The sequence below is a fragment of the Lacerta agilis genome, chromosome Z (assembly GCF_009819535.1).
Source record: "Lacerta agilis isolate rLacAgi1 chromosome Z, rLacAgi1.pri, whole genome shotgun sequence".
In the NCBI taxonomy this organism is placed as follows: domain Eukaryota; kingdom Metazoa; phylum Chordata; class Lepidosauria; order Squamata; family Lacertidae; genus Lacerta; species Lacerta agilis.
The window spans coordinates 26,062,108-26,077,577 of NC_046331.1; the positions used below are offsets into that span (position 1 = coordinate 26,062,108).

Here is a 15,470-nt window from a genome sequence, read left to right on the forward strand (position 1 = left end):
AGGGTGTTTTCTCCTGTCCATTTAGTTGTTGAATGAATGTTGCTATGAACAAGGCCTTCAAAAGACAAAAACCCTCTGTTTATTTCGGGCCCCGGGCCCTGCATGACCCAGCCAAGGGCTGGAGACTGTCCCACTCCCTGCCGTTGCCTCCCTGTGCTATTGGCGCTGGGTGGGGCCCTGCTCAAGGAGTGGGCTTCACCAACCATTCAGAGCTGACAGGAGCATGTCCACAGGGAATTTAAACTCCAGCATAGCAGGGAGACCATCCTCTCATGCCCTTCGCCTGATCTCCCACCCACCTTGCCCTCTTTTTCTGCTTTGATGAGTTACAACCTTGCTATGGACTAACCATCAGTCGCCATATTGTTGGGACCAGGCAGGAATTTTTCCACTTGGCAAATTGGCACCGTCCATTTGGTTTTCGCCTACCTCGTAGCCAGTGGCAGAGTAAGGCTCCGCGGTACCCGGGGCGGCAAAGGAAACGCCCCGGGGGCGGGGTGTCGTGACATCACATTGTGACGTCATGACGCTCCGCCCCCAGGGCGTTTCCGGGGGTGCCGGCGCCGCTTCTGCAGCCCTCTTTTAAGCCGAAGAGTTCGCTTTTAAGCTCTCCGGCTCAAAAGGAGGCTGTGGAAGCGGCGATCCGATGACAGAGTGCGCCTGCGCGTGCAGGCGCACTCCGTCGTCGGGCCATGCGCTGCCGCTCCCAGGGTGACGGAGGGAGCGGCAGCGCGTGGGAATGGTGGGAGGGGCTGCCTCTTGCCCCCCCACGTGCCGCCGTTCACTCCGTTGCCCCAGGAGCAGCAGCACCGCACACACCGTGCGCTGCTGCTCCCGGGGGGACGGAGCCAGCGGCAGCGCGTGGGGCTGACAAGCGCCGGCCCCTCCTGCCACTCCCCACGCTGCCGGTCACCCCGGGAGCAGCAGCGCTGCACGGACGGGGTGCTCCCTCGGCCGTGCGCTGTTGCTCCTGGGGTGACGGAGGGAGCGGCAGCGCTTGGGAATGGCGGGAGGGGCTGCCGCTTGTCACCCCCATGCGCCGCCGCTCGCTCCGGTCGCCCCGGGAGCAACAGCGCACGGCCGAGGGAGCACCCCATCCGTGCAGCGCTGCTGCTCCCGGGGTGACCGGCGTTGCCTGGGGAGTGGCGGGAGGGGCGCCGCTTGTCGCCCCCACCCGCCGCTTGTCGCCCCCACCCGCCGCTTGTGGCCCCTGTCGCCCGGGGGCGTACCGCCCCCACCGCACCCCCCTAGCGACGCCTCTGCTCGTAGCAATCGTCACAACTTTTTTGAGGTTAGGCATTGGGTAAGCTTTTGTTTGGATGGAGGGGAGGTTGTAGCCTTCGCTTGCCCCTCCTCAGTAAGGGTATCCTGTTAAAGGGACCCAGGGGTGTGGATTCTGTCTGATGCCCGGATGTGGGCTAGGGCCATGCCACTACCCCAACGGGGACCACTCGGGGCACTCCTATTTGATGTAAGTCTTAGGGCTCCCCCTGTTGGTGGATTAGCCTTAGTTGGACTCCCAGCAGCTGGGCAGGAGTTGAGATATAGTCTGGCTTCACCCAGTGCCTAAGCCAAACCACTCACATCTGTAACCAATAAAGCGGCCTATTTGAACCCATGAACTAAAAATTTGCTTGTTCATGTGCTTTATTTATCCACATATCAACTGGGGCTATTCTGTATGTTAAAGACAGGGCAGAGTCAGGTGTTGTTGTTTTTTAAAAAAATTGATTAGCCTAACAAAGTTAAGATCCAGTGTGGCGAGATGGTTAAAGTATCCTTGTCCTACATGATGTTCTCCATATGTTTTGAACTCCAACTCCCAGCCAGCAATCCAAAACATCTGGAAGGTACCAGGCTGGGAAAACTGGCTGAATGTCAGACTAAAACTGGGGAAACCCAGATTCAAATCCTCTCTCTGTGTGTGTGTGTGTGTGCTGAAACAAATAATTATGTTTAAGCATTACCACAATGAAAATCATTAACATCATCACCATCACAGTAAAAAAAAACAACAACACACAAAAGCACAATAACAAAAAATAAAATAAAAAATACATTGGTGATATACACAATTAAAACTTAACTGGGAACCTTTCCCGCCCCAGAAAAAAAGTAACCCTATTAACATTATGTTTAAATACAGTTAAATAGTTTGGCAGATCTCTGTGGGGTGGAATATAATTTCCCTATTATAAATTGTTCTGAATTTATGTATGACCACTTTTAATTTTAAAGACAATCTGTGTTCGTTAATTTTGCTGTGTTAGATGTGCATTCTGTAGTTGATCTCCTTTGTAATGTTTTATTTGGAAACCTTTAAGATAGTATTTATGGCTATTAGCAGATTCCTTCTTAATGTCAAATATGCCAGTCAGTAAAACCTACATGGCTACCAGTAAATCTACACAGGCACAGAAAGTAATATGGTGCAGACTTTTTAGGACTGTGTACCACTTCAAAATGCTGATGAGATGTTAGAAGCCTGAATGTAGAAAAGTAGTTAAGAAAGCCATGGAGGTTTATCCATTAGAGTGAATGGGACGCTGCCCCACCAGCCTCACTGTGCCCTCAGCTAGAGCCCACCTGTCTGGCTTTCATACTTGCAACAACCTAAAGGAGTAGTGCTGCCTGTCGGCTTTCTCCTTCATATTCTCTCTTCATTCCCTAGCAGAGCTCAGCAGGGAGGAGGATGGGGACAAAACTAGAATTATTTCCCCTACTGGTTCTCTGGCTCCACCTACTGTCAGTCTCCTTGCTTTCTGACCTACCAGACCCAATAGGCACCAGCTACCGGTACTACTGACTCGCGGGCAAAAGAAGAAGCTGGAAATGATCTCACCAACATGCCACATTTTAGGTATTTTCAGAACCCACTTGAGATATGCAACTCCCTTCAACCAATACCTCTGCATAGGTGGATTCAGCCTCCTGGGTGTGAACGCAGCCAGTTCACTCAGCCATCTAAAAGGGAAATGGGTCTGGAGAGGTTAAATGCCACGCAGCTCAAATTATTGTCCCTAGCTGTGGCAGTCACAGCAAAGTCGCCATTCATAACTTGCCAGAAAATGTACGTCTCCCCATGCTCATGATGCCATGTGAATAGGCTATGTTCTTGAGCCATGTACTCAAAATCTCACCAAACCTCCACTATAAATTGGAAAGCTCAGGAGAACTTCTTTGCAGGCTATCATTGAATGATTAATACAATTTTTAGAAAATGACGTCCATTTACAGGATTGAGACACTAGCCAGTCTATGGGGTTTGTGTTTTCCCCTTTCTTTCTTTCTTTCTTTCTTTCTTTCTTTTTTTTTACAAGTGAGCTAATGCTGCTGTTAGATTCAGGAAAGCTTGAGTCCACTGGATGGGAGCCACTGGGCTGCAGCTAGGCGCTGCATGGCAAGGGCACACAGAGCCTGTAGAAGAGAAACAGAAAGGGCTGTTTGTTTGCTTGTGTGGTGCTCCTGTTCCCCCCCCCCTGCCCCCACAGTGGAAGGAACTGAGTAATCTTCAGTGGGTTGTTTACATTCTGGGGTGAGGGGTGACAGCTGTAGGGAGAAGAAAAGCGTTCCTTTTCCTATTAAAATTTGACCCCATTGGCTAAAATTCACCCCTTCTGGATAATGGAAGTTTCAGTTGATTAAACCACAGATTCAGCTGATTATAGCACACAATCCTCGTTTTTTCATTCATTCTCTGTAGTCTGTGGTTTGACCCACTTGCAAAGGGTTGGAAATGACAGAGGTGCACAGTAGCCAGATAGAAAGGAGGTTTTCTTTGCCTTTCATAATACTAGAACCTGGTATTATCCAATGAATCTCCTACAGGGGGAAGATTCAGGACAGACAAAAGGAAGTAACCCCCCCCCCCCCCAGGACATAGTTAAGCTATGTAACTTGCTGCCACAAGAAGATGCAGTGAATATTTAGAAGAGCTTTCCTGAACCAGACCAAAGGCCCATCTAGTCCAGCTATCATGTGAATCTTGCAGTGGTGAAGAGAAATCCGAAAGCAAGACCTGAGCGCCACAGAACTCTTCCCCACTCGCAAGCGAATGGGATTCAGAGCGATCCTGGTTAGTTGCCACTGATAGGCTTAACCTCTATTAATCTGCCCAAACCTGCTGAATGATCCGTCTAAACCTCTTCTAAACCCAGAATTACAATATCTAACTGCATGGCTCTTTCATTCTGCTCTTCTGTATGTTTCCTAAAAAGCCCGTTCCTTCCACGTTCGCGGAATCAAACCCGATGCGACTTCTTTTGTTATTCAAGTCTCTAGAAAGGACTCCCCTGCCAGCAGCTCCTCTCTCCGACTGCATCGCCCACCACCCTTTCGCACAGGAAGCTACCCCTCCTCCATTGTCAAAATCGGACCTTTTGAAAACTCAGCTCTTCCTTGCCTGGGAAAGCAGGACCCCCCTCCTTTCTCTGACCAAAAAGGCTTTCCAAAAGAGAGAGTTCCCACCCCCCCTTGCAGCCATTGGCCACCTCATGGGAACCCAAAGGACGGGGCGGAGTCCTGGGCTGCTTAGAACTGCTCGCCATCCAATCGGAAATTCCTTCTATTGGGAGATTGTGTGTCCCCCCCCCCCCCCGCGCCCGCTTCTCTGCGCGCACGACGCTCACAACTCCTGCTCAGGGATTGGAAGCGGGGCGCAAGAGCCCATCTCCAAAGAGGAGGTTTCGCCGCCCGCCGCCAGCCCTTTAAACAAAGACTTGGAGGGTTTTGCTCAGCGAGCGCCCCTGCCTGCTTCTCTGTTTTTGAGGATAATCTGTGCGTTTTTTAGAAGCTGCAAATAGTTTTGTTTTTGGGATCCAGCTCCAAAGTGTCACCGAAACAAAATGGAACAGATCTGTGGTGGGTTGCAACGCCCGGCGGCAGGGAGCTTCTAACTCGGACCTACAGGCTGACTGGATCTGGAAGTAGTCAGTGGGGCTGATCATCCCACCTTGGGAAGGTGGTCTTTGCTGTGTAAGTTGACTTTTTCCGTTTGTTTCTTTGAATTCATTGTTAAATTCGCCTTAAAAAAAAAAGTGACTAGATTTCTAGTAAGTCGCCTAGAGAGGTGAAGAAGCGCCTATACATAACAAACGAATAAAAATCTCTGTTCACCACCACTGTCCTTTTCCTATGATTTCAAACATTTTCTAGTGAGGCCTGATCCGGTGTGTGTCCCACAGCGTGATCCTAGGCATATCTACTCAGAAGTAAGTTGCGTTGAGTTCAATGGGGGTGTGCAACAAGGTAAGTGTAGCATCAGACTATCATCTCCAGCCACACCTTTCTGGCGATAAGCCCCTCTGATCTAGGCGGGACTTACTTCTGAGTAGACATGCCAAGGATTCTGATCTAAGGCTCCTGAAACCGATAAGACAACTAATTTATTTCGGCAGGGGTCGTGGTGGGTGTAATCTTTCTGCTTTCATGTCTGAGACTTTTAAGCAACAGTTTTTATAGGAGGCCCACGAATCTTCTCACCATGATGTAGCAAAACAAAACTGCCTTTCTTTTTTTTATTTTGAGACTGCTTTTAGTTCCAAAGTTTCTGCAAATCTGTGTTTGCTTGCAATAAAAAGATACCACAGTGCACATTTTCTGATTGTGATCATTGAATGGGGCTTCAGTCATCACACCACACCCCCATAGCCTCCTTCTCTTTAAATCCCATTAAATATTCTTTTTCTGTTTTTTAAAAATGGAAGTTTGGTATTGCCCCCCCCCACTTGTTGACAGCTTTACTTTCTGCGTTTTTAGTGTAAGTTGGCACAAACACATAGTGCTTTGGCCATCTTCTCTGCAGCTAAAATGCTAAATCCTTTTAGAAAAGCACAGATTTTAGTTTTAGCTCCATGGGTCAACACTAAACTGTAGTTTGAGGGTGTCTACATTTTTACATTTTACATTTCAGCACTCGGAAGACATTCCTATTATTGTAAAACTTATCTTGTTTTAAATCATTTCTTTAGTTCTGTGTAAAGTATGATTAAACAGGCAATAGATCTGGACACTTGATTTTTCTTTCATCTGTGTGATTCCATTTAGGTGCATGATAAAAGCTACTATCCAGTGAGTTGTTGTCATTCCAATGGTCAGATAAAATCAGAGTATCATAAAGCACAACTGAATCAAAAACAAGAGAAAATAGAAATGTAATAAATGTTTTGAAACGTAATGCTCCTTTATTCCCCAGTAAGTTGTTTAGGACTGCTTAACTCAGGATCCAGCCAGAGTTCTGCCCATTTCTTCATTCATTTCTAGGATTTGTATCTTTCAATGTTTGTATTATCAGTGGATTACAGTATTTTATTGTATTACACTGATAATACAAATATTGATAGATACAATTCCCAGAAATGAATGAATGAATGAATGAATGGCTGGATTGTGAGTAAATGTAGTATATACTAATTATGTATGAAACCCGAAGCTATAATGTATAGAGCTACAGTTCTCAGCACCCTTAGCAAACTACAGTTCCCGGGATTCTGTTGGGGAAACCATGTGCTTTAAATGTATGCTGAAGGTTCAACCCAAGTGCAAGACTACCTCCATCAGTTCACTGTTAAGCAACAGGTTGCCAAGTATATTAGCAGCAGGCTATATCCAACTAAGTTCTGCTCAGAACGGACCCATTAAAATTAACTGGCCTAAGCTAGTCGTGTCTACTAATTTCAGTTTGTCCACTCTATGACTAACATAGAATATAACCCAGAATCCCAAATCTGTCCTGAGTGCCGGATACAAGGAACAAAGATGTGTTCTATCTTGAACTGCTGTGTAGTCTCAAAGCCACCTCATCACATGCACAAAGCCTTGATAGGTCAAACCAAAGGTTCATCAGGCCCAGAAGCCATATGGTCACAGAAGCCAACCAGATGTTGATCAGACACTTACAAGGAGGTCATGATGAGAGCAATAGCTCTCTCCCCACTGTTGACCCACAGTACCTGGTATTTGGAAGCATGGATCTTAAAGGCTATAGTTAACCATTGTGACTAGTGGTCATTGATAGCCTCATTGCCAGGCTCCCGTCCCAAAACACAACAACATGCACACAGGTTTCCATCTGTTTTTGGGTGCTGTTGGATGATGAATTTGAATTAAGATGGCAGACGGAACCTTTCAAAACTGCTCTGATTTTTTAGCTTAGAATTCCTGAGTGACACCAGCTTGTTATCTATAATGCTGTCAAACTCAGAAGGGGTATTTCTGCTCAAAGTATGTTGTGTTTAATATAAATAATTTCTCATTGTATATTAATACAATGGATGGTGGAACTAGAAGGATGGGGAAGTTCAGAGTTCAAAATCTGCTCAGGATATCCTCATGTCTGGGTATTCTTCATTGCCTTTCTCCTTAGTTAGTGAACTGCAGGGAATAAAGCAGGAAGCTAACTAGATTGCTCTGGATTGATTTCAGAGCTTGCAGAAATAGCCAAAAACGAGCAAGAAACCCAGATTGATTTCAGAGAATATCTTGGTTTCTTCTTCTGCTTCTAAAGCAGACCTCTTTCCTAGGGGAAGGATCATAGTGCAGTGGTAGATCATCTGGTTTGCATGCAGAGGGTCCCAAGTTCAATCCCAGGCATCTCCAGGTAGTTCTGGGTATGTCCCTTGACTGAAGCCGTGGAGAACAGCTGTCATTCTATGTATATAATACGGAGCTAGATGGACTTGGTATAAGGTAGCTTTCCTGTGTTCCTAGCTTTAAGTCACTTGGTAAACTCAATTGCTTGCCTTTCAGGTGGAGGAATCAAATGCTTCCTCTCTCCTTTTCCTTTAAGAAAAGGGGGGGGTGTATTACCATTGCAATGGGCATATTGTATTGAATTTCTATGAACATCCAGTTTTGCTAGTGAGTAGTCGAGCAAGGGGAAATGGTGGAAGATGGATAAGGTTACTTGGCTGTTGTAACTGTCTTTAATTCAGAAGGGTTGAAGGGAAATAGAATTGACTATCTGGATGGTTATCAATTCCAGATTACCTTAATCTTCAATACACAGAATTCATAGGATAGCTGTGAGTGGCATTAGTATTGGACTGTTTGCTTTGGAATTGCTGGCCTTAATGAATGGTTTTGTGAACTATGATGCAGCCTGTAATGGGCAGACCAGACATGAATTTTATCTTGTATTCTGGTGCTGCATAGTTATTTTCTCCTCTAGCTATCTGGAAATGAGTGGGTGGGGGTGGGGCGATAGAAGCAAGCTGCATCAGAATTGTGGGAAGAAGAGAGATACTTGTTCCCTGATTACTACTGCCTCCACTTGCCTCCCTGCAAGTTCCTTGGGGCAGAGGTCTGCTGCTCTTGTATTTTGTAAAGCACCATGTACATTGATGATGTGTGTGTGTGTGTTTATATAGTGTGTTTTATATAGTGTGTGTATGTGTAGGGGGGAAGGTTTGGGAAAGCGTCAACCGTCTGAAGGATTCATGGGGTATCGGTGTCAATAATGGATTGCATTTTGTTTACCAACTATGTTAAATCGTATTTTTAAAACGTACACATTTTCTATGCGTGCAACAATGCAAATGGCATAATTACCTTAGCAAAGAAAAGAGTCCTTGATTTAAAGAAATCCCTTTAAAACATAAGAAAAGCCCTGCTGGATCAGACCAAAGAATCATCTAGTACTCCTGCTTTATGTTCTCACAGGAGCCAGCCAGTTAGAAATGGTATAATACTGCTTTAAATGTATAGTGCAGATGTGACCTCTGACTCCCCTTCTGGTGTCACTCAACTACTTGAGTTTGGTATTTGAAGGAGTGATAGGACATTTGGAAACCTCCTGTTTGTGTCTCTGTCCTACCTGAAACTGGGGGTAGGAGGTGTGGGCTAGGAGAGTTATGTTTGATTTGGTAGGTCACAAACTATGCATTTCCAGCTTACCAAATTTGCAAATTTTCCTTGGCAAAAAGTTTCCAAATCACTCATAGGAACAACAAGGAAATCAAAACAAGTGCAGGCAATTCCTTAACAAAAGTAGTACAAATGGAATAATGGGCCTCTTTTCATCAATGCACTTGCGGGTAAGAGAGTCCAGATGAGAGCTGTGTGTGGCAAATCTAAGGATGATTTGTAAGCCAGTCTTTTGAGAGACAGCTTTTGAATGTAGTATTTATTTCCTTTTGAATGCACAGCCTGCGGAAACCAAAAGGTAAGAGCTGTAGGGCAGCTGGGGTTTGTTTTATATAACTAATGCACATATTTATTCAAACTGGACATATGCAAATTTATGTTTTGAGTCTACATAAATGCAAGTACTCATAAAGCTGAGCCCAAATTTAGATGCATAACCAGCAAGATTGGGAATCCTCCTCCCTTTTTTTAAAAAATGAAGCTTTTAAAAAGAAAGAAATAGGCTTATGCATAAAAAGGTTGCTTTTTCTTTTATTAAAAATTGCAAGTTCCTGCATTGATCCATTGGGTGAATATACAGGCACACAAAAGCAACAGCACTTTTAAAAGGATTGACTGAAAGGTCACAAGGAAATGAGTGAGCATCTTGAGATCATCTGAACACATTTGATTAATCTGAAAAAAATGTGATTTTATTTTTATCCCAATAAGCTATATTCCTCACTGTTGCAGTGTTGCTTTATGGATTTGTTTGCAGAAATAAAGGCCCCATATGCAGCATGTATTATAACACAGTTACATTAAATGGTAGGTGCAAAGAACTGCAGTTTTTTAAGGGTGAAGAAAGTGGTTAGTCAAGACCCCTATTCCCATCACAGAACTAGTTTCCAGAGTAGTTTTACCAGTGCTTCCCCCCGCCCTAACTTAATGGGTACTCTCATTTTCCTACTCATTGAAATAATGCCCCTCAATGAGGCCAAACGTAGATTCACAAAATGTTTAGGGGTATGCGTCCCCCTGTGTCCCCCCAGAAAAAAGCGCTGAGTTTTACAGTCAATCCCTCTTCCCAGGGAACTCTGTGAATTGCAACTCTGTGAGGTGAAGACAGATCTCCTAAAACCTCTCAGCACCCTTAAGAAATATAGGTCCCAGGATTTGGTGGGGTGCGGAGGATCCACGGCTGTTTAAAGGGATATAATAGTGCTTTAAATGTTTACAGCAGATGGGACCACGGTCAACAATGGGTGGTCTTATGATAGTAGGGAACTTGGGTTATATTGAGAGATGCATTGCAAGATAGCTTAGTTGGTAGAGCATTATACTGTACTCTTAATCTCAGGGTTGTGTGTCCAAGCCCCCCGTTGGGTGAAAGATTCCTGCATTGTAAGGAGGGACTAGATGATCCCTGTGGTCCCTTCCAATTGTGTGATCCTATGAATTATCTGATCACTCAGCTTATTGGCTAAGATGACTCCCTGAGGTCACCCAGTAAGCTTCATGGCTGGCTTGAGCTTGAACCCAGGTCTTTCTAGGTCTTCTCCAATACTGTAATACTACAGTATACCATATTGCTATTAATATCATTATTCCTTTAGAGAGATATCACCCCTCCACTGACATGAACAATGAATACTTTACAGGTATGGGGAGTTCAACATCTATAACACCTGACAATTGGCCGTTTTGACAAGGGCTGATGGGAGTTGTAGTCTAAAACATCTGGTAGCCAAAGGTTGGAGGATGCAGATCAGGCATAGGCAAACTCGGCCTTCCAGATGTCAGGCCATTCCTGACCACTGGTCCTGTTAGCTAGGGATGATGGGAGTTATAGTCCCAAAATATCTGGAGGGCTGAGTTTGCCTATGCCTGATGCAGATATACACTGTGCATGTCATACATACCATTACAGTAATGTGCACTCTGTACGGTTGGCTGGTGTTCTTGATGCAGGGATGGGAAACCTGTGTATCAGCAACATTTCTGACCATTGGGGCTGCTGGAACATTCCGTAGGGTCACCAGTTCCCCAGCCCTTAATGAGGCAAAAGTGAGGAGCAGCTCCATAGTTTACAACCCGTACTCCTGCAGTGCAATGCTGCGTATTTTTACACAGAGGTATGTCCCTCTGAGTCCATTGGATTGTATCCAACTCTAGCCCTATTTAGAGTAAATCCATTGAAATTAAGGGTCACGACTAATTGAAGTCTGGGTAGGACTTAGTTAAGATTTCCTTCCAAATCAGCATGTTTAAGATTGTAGCAATCTTAAGCAAACTGGTTAGGAAATAAATTCCATTGGATTTAGTGGGACTTACTTCTGAGTAAACACATAGAGGACCAAGCTGCATGCTGGTATTCTATCAGATTTAGCTTGTTCTTGAATTTTAAAGAGGGGGAAGGACGTAAGTGCAAGATAAGTATAGTGGTACTTTGGTTTTTGGATGTCTCAAAAGTCGAATGTTTCGGCTTTCGAACGCTGGAAACCTGGAAGTAACTGCTTCGGTTTTCAAATGCTTTTCGGAAACTGAACATGGCATGTGGTTTCCGCATTGAATTTTCCAGACATAAATGGTTACAGAAATGCCTGCTTCATTTTTCAAATATTTTGGAAGTTGAATGGTCTTCCAGAATGGATTACGTTAGAAAACTAAGGTTTCACTGTATTTATTATTTCCTGACTCCACATATAAGTTTAATACGGATCATACCTTGAAATATTGTTGGATCTGAATTACACGTGCAAAATGAGCTATTGGGCAGAGTGAGATGCAGAGGATACTGCGAGACAGAGAACAGCAGTAAGGTGTCAGAGGACAGTGCAAGTATGTGCCCTTCCTTTTATATGCCTCCTACCTCAGAACTGAAGCAAAATGGTTTGAATTTTTCCAGAGAACTCTTGAAATGGCCTAAGATTTGCTGTTTCTGAAGCCATACAAAAAGAGGAGGAATTTTGTCATTTGATGTGGTTCCAGGCTCCTGACTAATGGTTCCTTCTGTCAAAAGCATCCTGGGTCAGATGTTAGATTATGTATTACAACAGGACACATGCCACTGGAATGTCTGCTGTTTCTCCCGCTGCAGATGTTTGCCTCCTGTAGCCATTCTGCAGGGGCCCCAAACCACTTCTGCCAGTGTTGCCTTTTGCGTGCTTTATCTGCATGTGACTTACCTGCCCACCCCAGGGGACAAAGATCAAGCTCTGCATCCTTGGGTACTTTCGTTTGCCAAAACTGAAGTCTCCATGAGTCCCCTGCTTTTTTAAACTGTCTCACACCAGTGTCAGACAGCATGACTTGGAGATGACTTTGAGGTTTAACCTGCAAAACATGTTCTTTCCGGCTCACTGTGTTCCTTCTCCAAATAGAACCAAGTACTATGTCAGACACCAAGTATAATGGAACCTAGAAATGTTCTTTGAAATGACAACTGCTTTAGAAGGCAAAGAACACACAGGTGAAACAGGAAATAACTGGATTTTTAAAAAATGCACACATACTATACAGCACAAGGGCCATATTCCCTTCAGGGAAACTTTCCAGAAGTCAGCAGTGGGCAAGGCCAAAGGGAAAAGTGATTGGAGCAACAAATGCGAATTTTGTCTTTGTACAATAGGTTAACTCACATTCCCCTCTCCATCCTCTGTGCAGGCAAGCAAGAGGCATTATCAGACTTCAAGGATACGTTCCAGCCAAGTGCGTGTGAAAATCAACATTGAAGGGCTGGGTGATAAGGAGTGGTTTGTTATGGTGATGTGATGTTGGAAGACTTCTGAGGGCCAGGGAGAGAGACCAGAAATGTTGATTTGGCTCTCTGGCCCAAGGTTCCCTCTTCCTGGAATACAGCATCATTCCCCACAATGTTGTTCTCCAGATATCGCTGAACTACAACACCTGTTGGCCCCAGCCAGCACGTATGCTTGAATCCAACTCATACACAGAGAAAACCCATTGAAATCAATAGACACGACTAATGTAAGTCCATACATTTCAGTGGGTCTATTCTGAATATGACTTAGTTGGATTCAGTCCAGAGAGTCTGGCCCCCATCTGCACAATATCATGCCGCTTTAAACAACCGCTTTAAACAACCAGAATCCTGTGAGGTGTTGTTTGCTAAGGGTGCTGTGAGTTGTGAGGAGACCTCTATTCCCCTCACAGAATCAGATCCCAGAGTGGTTTAACAGTCAATCCCTCTTACCAGGGAACACTTTGAGGGGAAGAAGAGTCTCTTTAGCACCTGCAACTAACTTCCCAGGATTATTGGGGGGATGTTTTATATGAATTGGGAGGTACTTAGACTAAGTATTTGAGAACTGATTGTTTTTTCCTTTCTGGTTTCCCCCAGGAGAATGGCACCCATCACACCTGTGTGGCAACAAGCATTCAATCAATATCACAGGAATATGCTCCTTAAGGCGAGCAGGGCTTCCTGACTTTCATTGCATGGATTCCACTTAATTTGGCTTTGCAAAGTGCAGAGCTGTAATGGGGAATCACAGCAACAACCATACATGCATGACAGATGATTCCTTCAAGTACAACCTCTATGGAGCTGTCTACAGCATGGTGTTCATCCTTGGCTTGATCACCAACTGTGCTTCCTTGTTCGTATTCTGCTGCCGCATCAATATGCGATCTGAGACCACCATTTTCATGACCAACCTGGTGGTCTCCGACTTACTCTTCGTCTTCACTCTTCCATTCAAGATCTTCTACAACTTCAACAGGCACTGGCCCTTTGGAGACCTTTTGTGCAGGATCTCGGGGACAGCCTTCCTGACCAACATCTACGGGAGTATGCTGTTCCTCACATGCATCAGTGTTGACCGCTTCCTCGCCATCGTATACCCATTCCGATCTCGCACCATTAGGACAAGGAAGAATACAGCCATCGTGTGCATGGGTGTTTGGATCCTCGTCCTCAGTGGAGGGATCTCAGCATCCTTGTTCTCCACCACCAACACTTACAACACTAGTACAACGTGTTTTGAAGGTTTTTCCAAAAGCATATGGAAGACCTACTTGTCCAAAATTACAATATTTATTGAAGTAGTTGGCTTTCTTATTCCCTTGCTGCTCAACCTCATTTGTTCATCACTGGTCCTGAGGACCCTCCGGAAACCTGCCACGCTTTCCCAGATTGGCACGAACAAAGAGAAAGTGCTGAAGATGATTGTTGTACATTTGGCCATCTTCCTGGTGTGTTTTGTACCTTACAACTCCATCCTTTTCTTGTACGCCCTCGTGCGTTCTCAGGCCATAGCAAATTGTTTCTTGGAGAGATTTGCGAGGACTTTCTATCCAATCACGCTGTGCATCGCCACTCTGAACTGCTGCTTTGACCCTTTCATCTACTACTTCACGTCAGAGTCTTTCCAGAAATCTTTCTACATAACCCCCCACCTCAAAACTGACTCCCTTTTCAAAACTGAGACTCCCTTAACAAAGATTGCCCTACCGGTGATGCAGGATGAGGTGAGCGACCAAGCCATTACAAAGGGGGGAGAGCTGACATCAGAATCAAATTTCTGATTCTGAGGCTTTTGCACTGACAGGAGGCTGAGAACTGGACTTCAGAGAAAACTCTGCATAACTTACTGTCTGGGAGAAAGGGAATGGGGATGAGAGATGAGAACCACAGGGAAGCGTTTTATGTGTGTGTGTATACATATGTACGCAGCCAGTTGGGTGCTCATCCTGCCTTCGGAAACCTTCTCATCATATCTTAACTCAAATAACACTGTCCTTTTGTATGTTTTGCTTTTGAAGCTATGAAATAATAAAATATTTCACTTTTCCTTGGGGTTATTTTTTTAAAACTACAGCTGATTATTTGTTGTTATTTGGGGTTCATGCACAATTTCCAAAATTTGGCATTCTAGTAAGTTATTTTTCTATGTATTTTTTGCCTTCCAAGGAGCCTTGCTTTGAATCCCCACTAATTTTGCCTCTAGTGAAAGGGCTCTGAAGTATCCTCTGATGGCAGTGTGAAATATATGGGGGGAAGTGTTCTTTCAGGTTCTCCCAGCAATGCCAGTTGGTTGGAGGAACTGGCCATTACTCAGCATCGGAATGGATTAGGAAAGGACCCAAATAGGTTTCTTGGTGGTTTGTAAGTATTAAACACTAAGTACAAAAGCATTAAAATTAAAGGTACATCTGTATATTACCTCCACATTCATTAATATGCTACTATCCTGCCCTTTTTAAAAAAAATCTGGAGCACAATTTCACGAAGAGCAACAATAAAAGACAACCATATACCAGTAAAAGACATAATGAAACCAGATAATCAAATAGCATACCATAAGCAGCAACAACAGTATCTGCTACTCAAAAAATAATTATAGCAGGATAATTGAGCTCATGGTGCATTTGAATCGGGGTCTTCTTGCACTGCAGGTGCAAGAATATACAGATATCCCCAGGATGGGCATGTCCCAACAGCAATTCTTCCCTCTGCTCACATTACTCAAATTCTTACAATTATCTCTTTGTTTGTTTTACTCAAACCTGAACATTTCACATTCAACCTACAGAGGTTAAATCAGAGGGTGCTTGGGAGGAATGTGAGAACGTATTACTGTGATTTTTGAAGCCTTACCCCTCTC

General features: G+C 44.5%; 1 protein-coding gene across 1 annotated transcript; it reads left to right on the plus strand.

Annotated features, from left to right (window-relative positions):
• Positions 1-4,815: 4,815 nt before the first annotated feature.
• LPAR4 (lysophosphatidic acid receptor 4) lies at positions 4,816-14,655 on the plus strand. Its single transcript, XM_033137753.1, has 2 exons — positions 4,816-4,974; positions 13,205-14,655. The coding sequence occupies exon 2, from the start codon at positions 13,345-13,347 to the stop codon at positions 14,389-14,391; it is 1,047 nt and encodes a 348-aa protein (XP_032993644.1). The 5' UTR covers positions 4,816-4,974; positions 13,205-13,344; the 3' UTR covers positions 14,392-14,655.
• Positions 14,656-15,470: the final 815 nt, after the last annotated feature.

Excerpts from the sequence above, each read along its gene's own strand:
- LPAR4 (XM_033137753.1), top strand. The coding sequence starts at position 13,345 with ATGGGGAATCACAGCAACAACCATACATGCATGACAGATGATTCCTTC.